General features: G+C 43.9%; 1 protein-coding gene across 1 annotated transcript; it reads right to left on the bottom strand.

Moving 5' to 3' along the window:
- Positions 1–12,567: 12,567 nt before the first annotated feature.
- Positions 12,568–13,430, bottom strand: HD556DRAFT_1304348 (uncharacterized protein; the record flags this gene model as incomplete). The annotated part of the gene is made up of 4 exons (XM_041299672.1): positions 12,568–12,777; positions 12,869–12,994; positions 13,117–13,177; positions 13,282–13,430. 4 exons carry the CDS (start codon positions 13,428–13,430, stop codon positions 12,568–12,570), a joined length of 546 nt encoding a protein of 181 aa, XP_041165371.1.
- Positions 13,431–18,389: the final 4,959 nt, after the last annotated feature.

An 18,389-nucleotide genomic window follows, 5' to 3' on the forward strand; every position in this document is an offset into this window, starting at 1 on the left:
GGTAGGTGTTGGCCTATCGGGAGGTTGGATGTAGACACGACCAGTGTAGGACGAGTTCTAGGCTGTGGATAACTGTCTCACAGTGGCTGTCTCACTATTGATGCAAGTCATGCAGAATATACAACAAATGTTGAGTCCAGTACACAAATTGATCATGTGACACAACACAACATGAATTTGATGTGGATTTGATGTAAATAGTTTGTGAATCATATGTAGAAGTTTGTAGATGAGAAGCTAGGTACTACTAAGTTAGGACTTTCAAGAGCATCTCACAAGCATCTGGAGATGCTCTTGAGAAGCTTAAGCAGCCAATCAGATGCCAAATAAAACTCCAACCAAAACATAAAACATTGATTGTGAACTGAGTATTAATAATAGCAGCATCTTGAATGGTCCAAAATAACAGCATAGCAGTCCCTATATATTGCAAGACCGTCATTGAGTATCATTTCAAGGCAAATGATCCAGGACACTGCAAAATACAGTGTTATGGACATTTACCTTTCAAGAGTTTGAAGCTGGCTAGTAGCCTTAGGACCGAAACTTGTCTTACTGTATTGACAAGTTTGCTCTCCCGCATTGCTTGAAGCCACTGCTCCTGTTAAGACCATGCACAAAGGGTAGGACTGGATCTGAGGGGCTTGGCTTCAGCTCGTGCGCTGCGTTCCTTACCCGAGTATGTGCCCTTAACTTCAGAATGAAGTCCGGAGGAAGTCCAGTGAAGTCCGAATGACTTCCGGAGGAGCATGGGAAACTTCAAAAGGACTTTCCGGACGAGTGCGAGAAACTTTCAGATGAGTGCAGGAAAGTTCTGGAGGAACTTCTGGAAATTACGATGGAGTTTTGTCCTGACAGGGATATGTGTAATGGCTACTCAGGACAAGTCCTGAGTAGAAGCAAACAGAGGAAAGGCTGCAAGGACAAAGTCCGAAGCAGAATAGGTCCGGAGGACCATGGGAAAGTTCTGGAGGAACTTCCGGAAACTTGGAGGAATTGTGGATTGGAGGAGCAGAGGAGCAGAGGAGCAGAGGAGCAGAGCTCTGGCCTAGGGAATGCCTCCCTAGGCCTGAGATGGATATTGACTAAGTTGGAGGACTAGAACTGATGTGAGGACTTAGTGTGAGATCTAGTGCGAGGACTAATATGTGTGATATTCAGACTGAGGAAGTATAGAGACTTTACAGGGTTTATATACTACGAAGGACTTAACGGAGAATCAGTCAGCGCAGTCTGAGGCTATGCGAGGCTATGGACGGAGGATGTAGAAATGTCTAACACTAGTCTATTGGAAAATAGTAAATGAAGATGGAAATGAGGACATAGGAAAATAAAGGTGGAAATGAAATGAGGTACGGAAAATGAGTTAGCCTAACTTGAGAAGGAACGTACAAAGGGAAAAGGCACGGAAGATAGACGCGGGTCGGATTCGGATGTTCGGAAGTCCGGAGACAGGTGATCACCATAAGGGGATGGGTGCTGATTTAAGGTTTGAGTTTGGACATGACAGATAGGTTGGATCCGGAGATGTGGATGTCAAATCAGATGTCTGGACATCAGATCCGGGAATTGGGCAAATAGAGAACCTGAAGGTCTGGAGACATGGATAGGGGATCTGGATGTCCGGATGAGGCGTGGGAACATTGTCAGATGTAGGTCCGGAATACAGGATATGACAGCTCCCTGCTGTCTCATACCCAATTACCTTACTATAGTAGTTTGCAGTGACATCTCCGACAGTCGATCTTTGAGTCCAGGATTTCAGAGATTTTGTATTCTGGTTCTCCGTCAACTAATACCGGAGGTGGAGGAGGTTGGATGTGGTTGGGAATGATGTTCAGAGTTGCGGGTTCTAATTGAAAGACATGGAAGATGGTGTGATGGTTAGGGTTGACTGTGGTTGTGGTCTGACTGTGGTTATGGTTTGGTGGCGGTTGGTTGTGGCTTGCTCGTGGTCTGGCAGCGCTTGCTTTGGAGAGAGTTGACTTGAGGTTTGGGTGTGAGCAGCCTTGGAGTCAGGGGCAGAGTGACAGGACAGGTTGTGAGGTTGCAAGACTCAGAGGCAGTAGAGAGGTGGCTGTTTGGAGTTGCTGGAGGTTTCCGAGAGCAGTTTTAGAGAGTAGTCATGTGTTGTTGTTGGTCTTCAGTCTTGTCCCAGTTGTTTGCCTGCAGGTAGAGTGAGAGAGAGGCTTTGCTTGAGGTCACCATTCCACCTGGTGACTAGAGTGAGCATACTCACGATGGCAATCACACTAGACGACCTCTGTCATCTTCATAAGCTTCCAACATAATTATTCATGTCACCACAGATTTGTAGAGTTGCATCAGACTCTCAGTTGTTGCCCCCACGAGGTCTCATCAAACCAGAGAGTCAGCATTCATTAGAAACCTACAAGGTCACTTCGAGTTTGATGATGGGAGTCTCAATGCTACCTTGCTTTTCCGGAAATTATGAGAAGGGTAGGGAGTCAACGGAATGGTTCCACCAATACCGGTTTTCCCTCTTGTTGTTACCCAGTACAACTATGGACCAGGACAAGATAGACTGCTTTGAGTTGTTATGCGCTGCCGGAAGTCAGGCAGAGGTATGGTTTTGCAACCTTCCAACGGCAAGCAGAACGACATGGACCGCCTTCATAGCAGACTTTGAAAGACGATGGGCCGCAACCTGTCGCAGTCATGCTCACACTGACCCAGCAAAAGGACTGTATCAGGGCCATGACACTGAAAGAAGAAGATATAGGAAAGATGATTAAGAAGGAATGAGGATGAGAGTGGGGACACGTGAAATGGGCAAAAGAGGTAGAATGCACTGCACAAGGGTTTGGAGACATGGGTTGTTTGTTGATGAATGATGTTCTGGAAAATACTCCATGGATGCTCAGGGATCTCCTCACAGAGCAGTACACATCCTGGCTGGACTTTGTCACTGATGTCAGCAGAGTGACCACCTTACAGCTAGAGCATGCTAAGAAGTGAATCAAGGCAGAACAAAAGCTTCGGGAAGACGTGGATAGACTACAGGCACAAGCAGCAGGGGCAAAGAAGTTGTCAACACCGCCTCTGCAGACCACAACTCAACCACAAGCAGCAGGGGCAAAGAAGTTGTCAACACCGCCTCTGCAGACCACAACTCAACCAACCACACAGGCATGATACCCGTACCATCCACCACCACCCAGATATGCACCAACTTCACAGCTGCAACAGCAACAACAGCAGCATCTCACATAGCCCACTGTACTGGGACCACAGCTAGCCACACCACCTCCACCACCACCTCAGACACCCCAGCAACAGACAACACATAACCCATTCACAATGAGCACACCTATGGGGTGTAAAAACTTGTTTTACGGAGGGTGAGGATTCCCACAGACACCCACACATGGAAGAAGCACATTTGCAGGAGATCGCACTCGTCTAGCTGCACAGTACTCAACCCTGCTCCAGCACCCAAATATGGAAGTAGGACATCAAGCATATGCCAAGTAGATACAGGACTGGCACAAGCAGCATGGTGCAGCCACTATGCCAAACACTAATCAACCCTACCCACTGAAGCCAGGCATGTCGCCATTGGGGTCAAGGGAATGTGTTAGCTGCGGTATTGCAACATTGTCCTAATAACCGAGGGTCTTATATAAAGCGTGTAAGAATGTAATGACACCACAATTACACTTGGATAAGACTTCTTGCCAGTCCTCGATTAGAAAATAACATTCCTACTTATGCAATCTCTCTGCTTCCGCTCCATCTGTTTGATGGTACTTCTAATGCCACTATTACTGAGGCTGTCGATTTACCAATCCAGTTTCTGACCGGTGTGGTTACCTCCAAAACATTTTATGTTACTCCATTCGACTCATCCTGTTCCATCGTTCTAGGATATAGCTGGCTCACCCAACACAATCTGTTGATTGACTGGGTAAAGGGCAGCATTGATTTCCATCCAATACCTCATAGAGTGCCTCCGACCCCTCCGACCTCACTTCTGCAGCTTCCGGTGGAAATCCCTTCCATAACTCCACCGAGTCCCTCCACTGATAATGCTGTTCTGAACATTTCCCCAATCAATGCAGTTGCCTTTTGCCGGGCCTGCAAGTTAGAAGGATCAGTCCAGTTCAGTATTTTCATTTGTCCCTCCGGTGTCAATCTCCACTCCACTCCACTCTCCTCCAAACCTCCGAACATGTCCGGAATTCCTTAGGAATATCACAAGTATGCGGATGTCTTTGATAAAAGCAAAGCTGGACAGCTCCCTCCTCATCGTCCCTATGATCTGAAGAATGATTTGGAAGATGGAGCAGCTCCACCCCTTGGCACCATCTATTCCCTTTCTCCAGTTGAGCTTACATCTCTGTGTAGATCTCCGAGGCCTCAATAAAATCACAAAGAAAGATCGCTACCTGCTTCCCCTCATTTCCGACCTCCTCGATTCTCTGAGCTGCGCAAAAGTCTACACTAAAATTGACCTCCGGTCCACTTATCACCTAGTCCAGATAGCAGAAGGAGATGAGTGGAAAACTGCTTTCCGAACGCGCTATGGCTCATATGAATGGTTGGTTATGCCCAAGGGTCTCACCAATGCTCCAGCGGCTTTCCAATGCTTTGTCAATACCATCTTCGCTGATATGCTTGACATATGTGTTATTGTGTACCTCGACGACATCTTCATTTATTCCCACGACCTTGCATCCCATAAGCAACATGTCCTTGAAGTCCTCTGACGCCTCTGGAAGCATTGCCTATATGCTAAACCGGAGAATTCCGAATTCCATTCTGACTCTGTAGAATACCTCGGCTACCTCCTATCTCCAGCTGGCCTTACCATGTCCTCCAAAAAAGTCCAGACTATCTGTGACTGGCCAAGAACTCTTGAAAGTTAAGGATATTCAACCATTCCTTGGATTCGCCAATTTCTATTGTCACTTCATTTTTAACTACTTGGACATTGTAGTTCTGCTTACATGGCTCACTTGCAAGGATGCTCCCTGGAATTTCTCTGAGGATTGCCGGAAATCTTTTGAAACTGTCAAGAAAGCCTTCACTACAGCTCCGGTCCTTATGCACTGGATGCCGGATGTTTCTAATGTATGTCTGGACCAGGAGCTCCGCCCAGTTGCCTTCTACTCCTGAACCCTTTTGGCTCCAGAACTCAATTATGACACTCATGATGAGGAACTTTTAGCCATCTACAAAGCTTTCCAGTCATGGCAACGTTACCTTGAAGGCTCTGCTGAGCTGATAGACATTGTCACAGACCACAAGAACCTTGAGTACTTCGCTACAACAAAACTCCTCACCCGCTGACAAGCTCACTGGTTGGAATACCTTCATCAGTTCAACCTCGTTATCCGTTTCCAACCTGGAAAACTCGGAGCAAAGCCTGACTCCTTGACTAGACATTGGAACATCTATCCCAAAGAGGGGGATAAGGACTACGCTCGAGTGGATCCACACAACCTCCAGCCGATATTTACCACAGAACAGCTCGCTTCGTCCCTCCAGGCATCACACCTAGCAATTCCGGTACTCCAGGCAGCTGTACTAATGGATGTCAAGCAACTTCATAAGGATATTCTGTCCGCCCTCCCCAAAGACCCTATTGCTTCCAGTCATCTTCCGGATCTGTCGGACCTGAGATGGACAATGGACGAAAGTGGTTTCCTCCGCTGTGACAACTGTATATATGTTCCAGAATCCAATGACCTCCATCTCCAAGTGCTCCGGAATACGCACAACCACCTCCTATCCGGACATTTCGGTGAGAACTGGACCCTGGAAATGATCTGTTGGGAATATACTTGGCCCAGAATCCATGCATATGTCAAAGACTATGTCAAGTCCTGTACAACCTGCACCCGAGCCAAGGTTCTGAGACACAAACCATACAGATTGTTGAAACAACTTCCCATCCCCAAGAAGCCATGGAATTCTATATCCATGGACTTCATTGAACAACTTCCTGATTATTCCAGCTTCACCACCATTCTGGTAGTCATAGATTGACTATCCAAGCAAGCATTATTCATCCCAACATATGATCATCTGGAAGGCGACAGACAAACTGAGGGAGCTAACCAAACCCTAGAACAATACCTCCGGATCTCCTGCAACGATCAGCAGGATAATTGGTCGGAACTGTTACCCTTGGCCGAATTTGCATACAACAATGCTCCAAGTGCTACCACCTGTTACAATCAGTTACCTATTAACTTGTTCTTCTGCTTGACACACTTTCCTTTCTTGAACTGTACTTTGTATCTCACAATTGTCTTGGTCCGTGCGCACATATTGGTCTATTTAAGCACTTGTATTGCTATTATATTCTTTACTTGAATCTTACTAGGTTTTACCTGAAACATCTCTTGCCTAAGACCTCCAATCTTAGGTCGTCTGATAACTGATTCTTAGTTGAAGCACTCCTTCGACTAAGTCTAAAGAACTCTCTCTCTTTTGAGAGACTTAGAATTTCAACGAACTTAACTCTGTCGAGTTGTCGTTGTTAGAACTTTCCTAGTTCGTTTCAAAAGATTCAAGTCAAAAGACACCACCTATCTGTGTGTGTCAAAGAAACAAAAAAACCAAACCAAGAAAATACCTGGCTGAGCAAGACAGCTAGTGCAGGCAAGCAAACTGACATCACTCACCCCAAAACTTCAAGCCCTGAACCTTGGTACTCTTGTACCATCACTTAACATGTCGAACACACCGAACACGTTGAATGTCAAAGAATTTGAATACAAGATTAACCATCCTCCCATTTTCAATGGAGATAGAGAACTTTCCAGATCGTTCCTCCTCTCTTGTAATGCTTACATGGACATCAATGACAAGCTTTACAAGGACCACAAGGAACACATTATCTTCATCACGTCCTTCATGAATGAAGGAAATGCCAGATTATGGAAAGAAGAATTCCTTGAGGATGCACAATTCATTGACTCCTCTGGACAGAAGAAGGGATATGGAACAATGAAAGACTTCTTGGAATCATTCAAAAAGGCCTTCTCTTCCATCAACCCTTCTGGAACAGCAATGGCAAAGATCCGAAACCTTAAACAAGGAAATGGAGATCTCCAGACTTACATAGCCGATTATCAAAGACTGGTTGCCCAAGCAAAGATAAAGGAAGAATCCACCAAGATCTTCCATTTCCAAGAAGGACTTAACATGGGGATACTCGTCAAACTATTCAATGCAGGAGGCGTCCCTAATACGTTTGACGACTTTGTGGAGGTCGTAGTGGATATTGATAATTGCTACATGCAGCTACAATTCATCAGATCTCTTCCAACCAGAGACCGTGATGCCATGGTCATAGACTGGCTCACCGAATCAGACTGCCAGGAACACATGCGTGTCAGAAAATGTTTCATTTGCATCAGACCAGACATCATGCCAAAGAATGTCCTCAAAGGAAGAAAGGACCCCTATTTATTTGCAAATTGAATGAAGAAGAAGAAACCAGGCGCATCCAAGAGGATTTTTAAACTGGAGAACTAGATCGACTATAGTATCTCCAGAAGAACCTGTATGTCTTATATGAGCTATTGGTGAAAAGAAAGAACTTTGCATTTCCATCTCTCTCATCTCTTGAAGGATGGTTGGTGATATATATGGACAATATCCTAATCTTTTCAAAAACACTTAAAGAACATCAAGATCAGACTAGATGAATACTGGAGAAAATCAGAGAGGAAAAGTTGTTTTTGAAACCAGAAAAGTGCACCTTTGACGCCAATGAAGTTGAATACCTAGGGATGGTCATCAAGCCTGGACATGTAGAAATGGATAAAGCCAAGACTGACGGCATCAAGAATTGGCCGGTACCCACTTCCATTAAAGAAGTCTGATTGTTTTTGGGATTCTGCAACTTCTACCGAGCTTTCGTCTCCCACTACTCTGATATAGCCCGACCCCTTATTGATTTAACAAAGAAAGACACCACCTTTCTTTGGGATTCTACTTGCCAGCAAACCTTTGATTGTCTCAAGATTTGTTTCACAACTCATCCCGTCCTCAGAAACCCTGATCCACTCAAGCAATTCGCCATTGCTACCGATGCCTCTTTAGTTGCAATAGGCAGAGTCTTGTTACAAACCGATGAAAACGGTGTTTATCACCCTTGTGCATATCTATCCCAATCCCTTAACCCAGCCGAAAGAAACTATCAGATCTTCGATCGAGAATTATTGGCTATAAATACCAAAGAACTAGTAAAACGAGTGGCCTGGTGGCCTGGTATGGGGGCATTCATCTGGAAATATGTTGATGGCTGCGCTACTTGTCAACAGATGAAAGCAAACACCCATCCAGTAACACCTCCCCTGGTTCCTATTTCATCTGCCGCCACTAGACCCTTCTCTCAGATCTCTGTAGATCTTATCACAGATTTGCCCCTGTCCTCTGGCTTCGATTCTATCATGGTCATGGTAGACCATGGGCTTAGTAAGGGGGTGATTATTGTTCCTTGTCACAAAACTATTTCCTCCGAAGGAATAGCCAAACCCCACGTTCCATGCTTCTCAGTTATCGTCCTATAGCAAAATGACGTCCATGGTCCGACTTCCTAGAACCCCACCTGATATTCTAGAAGAAGAAGAAGAAGAAGAAGAAGAAGAAGAATATGAAATTGAAGCCATCCTTGCTCATAAAGGCAATGGGAAACATTGCTGGTATCTGGTATCGTGGAAAGGATATTCTTCTGCAAGCAATGAGTGGATCCCCACAGAAAACCTGGGAAATGCCGAAGAAACCCAGAGTCTCAGCTTATAAAAGACAACATGCACTCTGAAATCAGAAATTATTACAACTGCATCACCTTTTCCCAGCCTAAACCAAAATGTCCTTCCCAGTCTCCTACACTCTCCCCTATGGATCTATGTTTGCACAAACCAACTTCTCATCTGACGAAGGAAGTTTTGCAAGTTTTGTCTCAGAAGTCGAAGACCTCACGCTCATTGAAGCAGCAATCCTCTGCCCCCAACATGCTATCAAAATCAACAGAATCCTTATTTCTCGAAACACCTTCTCCGTCAACCTCATCGTCAACATCATCTGTTCCACCAACCTCATTGAGAGGTTCCTTCGACATGTGGAGAAACCACATGTTCAGCATGGTATCATGCATTTACAGAAACACATTCATTCCTACGCTTTGCATCTTATTCCTGAGGAAGTTAAGTTTGATATCCAGACGGCTATTTATGTCGTTGCTGAATGAGTTGCCAGAGTTGCTTGTCCACCGTCTCCACAACCAATTGGATGAACTACTGCAACCCCTCCACCCTCCTATGATAGTGGAATTCCCATTCCTCCCCCTTGCTTGTCTAGTGAGCTATTGGACACTGTTAATAGTCTCATGCAGATCACTAATGCTATGATTGCAAACCTGCAAGAATAGACACAGCTAGCAATAGTTAATACCCTTGCAACCCCATCAGATACTGTGGTAGCTCCAGAAGAAACTGTAGAGCACCTGGTAAACATTTATACCGCACAACTCCGAACAGCCACCTCTCTACTGCCTCCGAGCCTCGCAACCTCACAACCTGCCCTGCCACTCTGCCCCTAGCATCTACTGACCCTGAGGCTGCTCGCACCCAAACCTCAAGCCAACTCTCTCCAAAGCAAGCCCTGCCAGACCACAAGCAAGCCACAACCAACTGCCGCCAGACCACAACCACAGCCAACCCTAACCGTCACAAGTACCCCCCCAGGACATGCAACACTCTGGGGTCGCACAACAAGGCAATCAGTGAGCATCAGTGTAGTGGTGTCCTTATTCAATCCTTGATATTGTCGTTTCCATTGTCGAACTCATTCTCAACACTCCCCATTTCCATATCTCGTCCTAGTGGGTCTTCCTCTCCCTGGTCTTGTGCCCTTTCTCTTTCCACTTCTTCTAGCAAGGAGCCAGTCCATGGTAAGAACAGATGGAGGCATCTAGCATGCACCCATCTAGCTATTGGGAATCCCTCCAGGGTGGAGACTTGATATGAGTTGCCTCATTTGGTGACAATTCATCGTGGTGCGAACCAGCAAGGCACAATCTTGCGTACAGATGAGTAGTTCCCATCGACATTGCTAGCGTAGACCTGGACTAATTGTCCATTTTCAAACATAATTTCGCCAGTGTTTGATGCCAGCACGTGACAGTTGAATGCAGCTTTTTGACGTAAGTTTCTATCTTGTTTTCTCTAGCATTGTTCTTTTATTTTCTTTTATTTAGGATGCTATGACCTACCCAATACTCCAGAAAATATTATTTCTGAGTATGATGTCATATAACTCCACAGAAAGTTCTAGATGATTCTGTTGGAAATTATGATGTAATGTATGAAGTCATAATGATGTCATAGGCCCTAGAATGTTCTAGCTCCACTATGATGTCATCTCTGATGTCATTGCTCCATCTTTTATTTGTATTTTATACTTTTATTGGGTTTCACCCAATATTCTGATTGGTTCTCTCTTTATTTTATTGCTTGCAAACCTACATTACTTTCCCACACAAAATGTATTATATAAGGAGAGCCCATTCTCCCCCCCAAAAAACAGAGATCCCTCCTCTGGACAAATCATTCTCACACACAAGAGAAACCCGGGAACAAGACATCTCACTTGTAAAGATCTCCCACTTGCATTAGCTATCTCAAAGATAGATCTGTTCTTGCAAAGATAATCCCTTTGAAGTTTATAACAGATCAAGTGCAGGGAAACAAGTCCCTTAAGATAATAAGTTTCTTAAAATAAGAAACTTACATTATTCTATAGAGATCCCTCTTCTAGGAAATTTTCTTCTCAGAGAAACCCCCTCAGTTGAACAAGACATCTCACTTGTCAAGATCTCCCACTTGTAGCAGCACAAGTGTTCCATCCTGCGACAGTCACTATAACTACATGGATACGCCCTCCTAAGAAATCGTTGAACCTGAAGTATCGTAATGCTAGATATTATGCGAGTGCTGTACGTATCCTTAGAGTTGTCTGATATTAATGCTGACTTCACATTCACAGGTACTTTACCCCAACAAAAACGAGAGGGGCCTGGAGAAAGTCCAACATATGTTCCAATGCATGCTCGAGAAAATCTGTGATGCAGTTGTTGAGCACTTACAGACTGAGCATGCACATGAAGATAAATTACTGTAAGCACTACTAGTATTTACTGTTATCGTAAATTCACCAGTTCTATTATTTTCAGTGACGCACTCCAGATTGTGAAGGATTGGTTGGGACAAATGCACCAAGCAACTGTGGGCAGCAGTGAAGCAGACGGGATTCTATCAGTATCGCTCGTGGCAACACAACCTCCTCAAGTGTGCTGCAGATGAGAGTGAGGATATGGGTAAAGCTGGAACGAGCAAGAAGAGAGGAAGGATCACATAATACATATTGTTCCTACTTGTGCGTCTCGTGTGAATTGACATGTTTTTCATCACTCTGGTTTTCAAACTGTATTACTGCATGTTTTCATCACTTTACGCTGTATCAGTGTTCGACTTGTACAATATGTTTCCTATCAAACCTACCGTCTGCAGGTGTTCACAGAATGGTTGAGCTTCGACATTTGAAAGGTTGGCTTTGCAAAGGCAGAGGCTCTCAATGTGTTTGAAAACATGCAGTCACAGTGCACATAAGCGGGAAATCTTGAAAATAAAACGCACAAGCTCTTTTATTTGACAGGACGTGCAGCGTGCAGGGTGCGCAACTCTGTACTTGTCTCCAGACTTATGTTGCTGGTTGCATCACAGAGATCTCCAAGACTGATATCTTTGTCATACTTTTTTGAACTGACTTCAAAGACAATCGTACTAATGCATAGTTGTTACATAAATAACTTGTTTACACCTATGACGAGAATGGTACAATTCTGGTTGGCATTGCAAGTGGCCCATCTCAAGTTCAAGTTTGGGCAGTAACTGATGATGCTGCATAATTGTTACACATATATTGTAATGTTTCACATATATGACGAGAATATTGTACCTCTAGATTGTCAACTGGTTGGCATTGCAAACGACCATCACAAATTCAAGCTTAGGTAATACATGACCATACTGCATAACTGTTACATATTGTAAAGTTTGACACCTATGATGAGAATATTGCAACTCTAGATTGCCAACTGGTTAGCATTGCACATAACTGTCACAAATTCAAGCTCAGACAGCATATGATCATCTTTAGGAGAGATGCCAGCCTCCCTTCATTGATTTATTTATAACCACCACAGTTATGAGGCATACATGTTTTCATCGGAATTACAGGTTTATTGTCATTGGGCGTCGTGATGGTGGCACTAATATATTGCTTTGTATTTGGGTATAATTTATGGATACTTTGTATGATTTTGCTAAAAATATCTATGAAAAACAAAGCCAGCCCGATTTTGTGATGATACGGTATGTCTACTTCCTCCCAAGATTGATAGGAGCTTTAATATCCTTTGACCTGAACTGGAGTCCCATTGCTCCAAATAAGATTGTCTAAAGGCATCGGCAGTGCTTTGGAAGCCGATGGCTCTGGCATTACCACTCCCTGTGTCACATCCACAGCTTATGATGAACTATGCAATGCAGTCGATTGTGCAGGGCGCATTTTTATGAGTTGTCTGGTTGTGATGGCCTCTTGTCTGTTTATCCGAGAGAACTCCCAAAGTTTTCTTCCATCGGGAAGATACAGCAGTGGGATCAGCTCCTCCTGCCTTGGTATTACTTCCTTCCATAGCACCACCTCTTTTGGCCATCTGGTGCAGTCCTCTATCATCTATGTGAGAATAACAAAGAATGTCACAGGACCAGACAGGAAACCTGTCCCTATCCTCAGGACATATCTCTTGTCTTTCTGCTCTTTTTACCAGGGTATTGTCAGAGTCTACTTCCTTGTTTTTCTCATCCAAATCAGTTAGCGAAGTTTGATTGCCAAAAAGAACTCCAAGAATGCTCATTGAACTGTTTGGACGTGCAAGACTTCCATTCTGGCACTATATCCATCCAGTTGTGAGTGTTGATAAAACTCTCTCTGTTACTAATTTCTCTATTGAAGTTGTGGCTGTTGGTTGACTAGACCTGAGATTGTCTGAAATCTGCTGAGTTGGTGACTTACCTCGAGACCATTAGTTTTCCTTCTTCGCCTTTCCAAGCTGACAGTATGAATAGCCGCATTCCTGCCTTTTTGAACATCTCAGCAGTGACATGTCGCAGAATGTCCTTGCTCTTTTATCTTGCCATATCCACTTGAACATAGGAGGAACTCCTTGTTTTGAGATACTTAGAGTAATACATATCCTTTTCCCCAGCCTTCACACCAGTTTTGTCCTCAATTTTCTTCAGAAGTTCCTTCTTCCAGAGAGTACCAACCACCATCCGGTACATCCACTTTCTTCCAAGATTGATAGGAGCTTTCCAGTAGACCTGCATGCTGAACAATATGAACAATTCAATTCCTCAAGTGTTAGTTATATGATCATTCACCTCTACAGTATGCATGTCTATGTCTTTTATGTGTCTTATTGTGCCTTCATACTCATAGTATTATTCCTGACACTTTACTTACCATTTACATGACTTCTTAACCTCCCTAGGACGTCCATATGTCGAGTTATTACTTACCTTTGATTGTGGCTTGTCTGTTTACATTTGTTTGCCATACGTCGCCCATACCCCAGAGTCCAGTGTTCCCTGCCTCTTTGGCAACTTACTCTGGACTCTAGTCTGATCTCTTCTGGTCTCTCAGTAGCCTCTAGAAGCGGCCCACTTTAGTCCCATCTTAACATATCAAGAGTATCTGCAATTGATTGCAGAGTAGGATCATTCCGGCTTATATACCAAATTAGTCTAAAGGAGGCTACACCACGTCTAGGCAAAGTTCTGTTCATTTCTTTAAGAATGTAGGATCCACCTTTGGTTTCTCTCTCAACAACAAAGGGTCCTAAGTATTGTTGTTTAGTTTTGTGATTCAGTTCTTTCTCAACTAGTACAAGATCACCTGGTGCGAATGATTTTCTGTGCATCCTCAGATGATATTTCTGTTCAAACTGAAGCTTGGACTTAAATCTGGCCTTCTTTAATGTCTTAGCGGCACATCTCAAGTCTTCAGGATGTCTTTCGATTTGGCATATTTATAATGTGAGAAAATCAACAGGATTCAGATCCATGTGAAATCCTTAAACAAGGAATGTAGCTTCACTAGGTCAAAAGGTAGAACAGGATGGACTCCATGTAATAGGTAGAAAGGTGAGAATCCAGTTGCACGGCTTGTGGTAATGTTTTCAGCAAAGAGTGCCTGAGCAACCTTCTCAGGCCATCGTGAGATGTGCTTTTCACAACTTTTTACTATTGCTTCTCTGATATTAAAGTAACATCTCACTGGACAAGAGGGAGGTAGCAATGGTAGTGAGGCCTGTGTGTGCGATGCCAAGGACTAGGTCTCTGTCCAAGGCAAGACAAAGGATGTCCTTGACAGTCCCAACATCGAGGAGTAGAGATTCTGTGAGTGCATGAATGGTGTCCTTGTCAGGGAAGGGCATGAGTAGGTCTTCTAAGATCTTTGAGGCAAGGATAGGCTCTCCATGGTTTTCAATAATGGCAGCATAGGAATTTAGCTATTTTCACTCACTTTCAGAAAAGAATAGATTCACATCCTCGTAATGACCTAGATTCTCGATGACGTTAATAAGGTGCCAGCTGTGAGCATGATGATCTTGAATTTCATGAACATGTTTGTACCATGTTCGTCTGGATCGAGGGCCTCCTGTAGGGAGTTTAGCTCCCCCAGATATAACAGGGTGCCCAGAGTATGACCCGTCTTGGAACATATGAGAGTTCCAGTCATTTCTGATGATTTCGTCCCGACAGAAGCAGAATGACTCGATGGCCTGCACAACATTAGGGATATACACTGAATGATAGTTGTCATACTTGGCTGACTCGCTGTTAAGGTGCTCTTCAGCCTCCGTGCAAGTCGGTCCTATAAAAGAGATTTTGGTCCTACCATCTGCATGAGCAGGTCCATAATAGGAGATGTTCCCTGAAGTTGCTGCAGGGGTAGGTGATGAGGTATATGCACATCGTCCTCATCTTTCTCGTATCTAAGCAATGCATGATGAGAGGGAGTGTCAATATCATGCTTAAACAGAAGCAATAGAACAAGAAAAGGCATGTACTCATTCTCAAGACTCAGCTAATCCTTTGAATTAGGAGGTGCCATTATGATGGTGCTTGCTGGTACAGGGGAACTAGAGTTCAAGTAGGTAGACTCTTCTTGGTCTATTGTTAGACGAATAAAATAGACGTTGAGTGAGTCATCATTTTGACCTGCTTGTTCATCATCAAACAAGTAGGTAGATGGTGATGTGTGTGGTGGTGTTGATGCTATAGACGAGCATGAGGAATAGGTACCAAAAGGTTTGACATTATTATCCTGAGCTGTGCAAACTAGAATTGTGATGAGTGCATCATAAAAACTTATAGTCTTTATGTGCTCACCATTGGAAGCATCATGTGCCTCATCCTTCAGGTCCTGTGCTGAAAGAACTTCTCCTTCTGTCATATCCTGCGTTCCAGACCTGGACCAATCATGCAATCATCTCTGGACTTCTGGACTTCTGGATCCAGTTAGCTCCTATCTTCCGTGCCTTTTCCCTTGAGCATTTCCCTTATCAGTTAGTATGCTTTATTTTCCATCCCTTATTCATTTCCGTCTTCATTTTACTAAGTTCTGATAGACTAGTGTTAGGCACTCCACATGCTCTGTCCATAGCCTCGCACTGTGCTAACTGATTCTCCATTATGTCCTTTGTAGTATATAAACCCTGTAAAGTCTTTGTATTTCCTCAGTTCAAATATTATCTTAGACTCTGCTCATTCCCTCCTCCGTCCGACTTGAGTCTCTCTTCTCATCGACCTCCGATAGTCTTAGGATCGACTCCTATAGACTTGTCACCTTCGCCTCTACTGCGCCGGAATTCCCACACATCAGACTCCAGACTCCGGACGTTGTCCGTTAGCCCTCGGAAGTTAGGGGCATGTACTCGGGTAAGGGGTGCAGCACACGAGCTGAAGCCAAGCCCTTCAGATTTGACCCTTGAGCACATTCTTAACACCTTCCTCTAATACTGGCTTCACAAAAGCCTCCTTATCCTGTTCATCATCACAAGCGAAGTCTCTGATGAAGACGTTATCTGGGATAGCGTCTATGGGAGGTATCAGAGAGTTAGTGCAAGGATCTGGGTCTGGATCAGGTTTGGAGTTAAGGATATTTTCAAAACAAGGTTCATTGGTAACACAGCATACAGATAGTGTATGTGGTTTGGTAGTGTTAGGCAATAGGTGCAAGTGAGCGTCATTGGCATTGGCCAGAAGATGGGGGTCTGGATTGGTGTTGGTGTAAGTGCTGTGCACAATGTTAGCATTGGCATTGGCGAAAGTGCCACATGCAACATTACCATTGGTGTTGGCAAAATTTGTCAAGGAGGAGGTGAATATGAAGTAGTGTTTGATTTTGTTAGATTTTGTAGATGATTAGATTCATTCCCTCCCATTGAATGGGCAAATGAGAGGGAGAAGGGATGTCCAGTTGCAAGAGGTCGAAAGGTGGGGATAAGGATGTGGGGTAGAAAGAGAGAGTCAAACTGCCATTCTTAATAGAAGTGGTGAACCGGAAGTTGCCAGGGTTCTGAAAAAGGAAATCAGCCACTTTGGCGCGAGTATTGTTGAATGTGTGTTCCAGCATATTCCAAGAACACAATAAATTACCAAAATTGGATGTGCATGTGATTTGTGGATGCCTCATGCTGTATTGATTAGACATGAGGCTAGTGGGCACTGGCCATAGCACTGGTTCTGGCACTTCTTTGATAGATTTTATGAATTCTTTTATTTCAATTTTGGCTGACTAATCCAGATCATTGCTGATAAATTCCTTACAAATAAAATTCTCGGCATGAAGATCATTTTGCAATTGTTTGTCATGTGACTTTTGAGTTTAGAGTTCTGCATGCTAAATTCTGAATTCAGCAATTCTTCCTTAATTTCACAAAACATGGTTGTTTTGCCCATATTACTGACCCAAGTGGACAGTTCAAAGTCCCAATTAGGCTCATTTCCATCAGGAGTGCATAGAAGTTCATAATGGACTTCTAAATCGAGTGGATTTTTGAATAATAACTATGTCCTATTCTTAGAGGGATAAGGAAGATATGAGAGACTATCTAGCCCTCTGTCACTAAGTTACCTCTCTATTTTTCCTTTATTTCATTGTCTTGTATTTTATTTTTCACTTTTCAGGCTTATTTTACCTTGTATTTTTATGAGCATGTGACTTTCTGTTTATTTCTCATTATTTATTTTTATTTGGCTTCTTTCAGATTTGTTTGTCAAAGTTTTATATGTCTTTGTTTATATCTGACTGTTTACTTTTATTTGGCTTCTTTCAGCCACCAGATTGTATTTGTCATCACATTGTGTGACTAGGAAATATTCTGGTTTGTAACATTATTTAAGCTGACTCAACATGTTTAGTCATGATTGGTCATGCTTTGTAACAACATTTAACATACAATCCTCCCACTTGACTCTTGTCTCAAACCGTGTGAGATCACTAAGAATTAAAGTGTAGGCCAACATAAGTGCCTTGAGGTAACATCTAAGATATCATTATCTACTCTAAGTTATATACTACCTTACAGGGGTTAACTATATAACTTTTGTTATCGTTATTTTGTTCTAGGTTATATACTACCTTACAGGGGTTGACTATATAACTGTTAAGACCATGCACAAAGGGTAGGACTAATTCCAAGGGGCTTGGCTTCAGCTCGTGCGCTGCGCCCCTTACCGAGTATGTGCCCTTAACTTCAGAATGAAGTCCGGAGAAAGTCCAGTGAAGTCCGAAGGACTTCCGGAGAAGCGTGGGAAACTTCGGAAGGACTTTCCGGACGAGTGCGAGAAACTTCCAGATGAGTGCGGGAAACTTCCGGAGGAACTTCCGGAAATTACAATGGAGTTTCGTCCTGACGGGGATATGTGTAATGGCTACTCAGGACAAGTCCTGAGTAGAAGCAAACAGAGGAAAGGCTGCAAGGACAAAGTCCGAAGCAGAATAGGTCCGGAGGACCGCGGGAAAGTTCTGGAGGAACTTCCGGAAACTTGGAGGAATGGTGGAGCGGAGGAGCGGAGGAGCGGAGGAGCGGAGGAGCGGAGGAGCGGAGGAGCGGAGGAGCGGAGGAGCGGAGGAGCGGAGCTCCAGCCTAGGGAATTCCTCCCTAGGCCTGAGATGGATAATTACTAAGTCTGAGGACTAGAACTGTTACGAGGACTTAGGGTGAAGGCTAGTGCGAGGACTAATATGTGTATGATATTCAGACTGAGGAAGTACAA

The sequence above is a fragment of the Suillus plorans genome, assembly GCF_016647745.1.
Source record: "Suillus plorans strain S12 chromosome Unknown HD556scaffold_6, whole genome shotgun sequence".
NCBI lineage: Eukaryota > Fungi > Basidiomycota > Agaricomycetes > Boletales > Suillaceae > Suillus > Suillus plorans.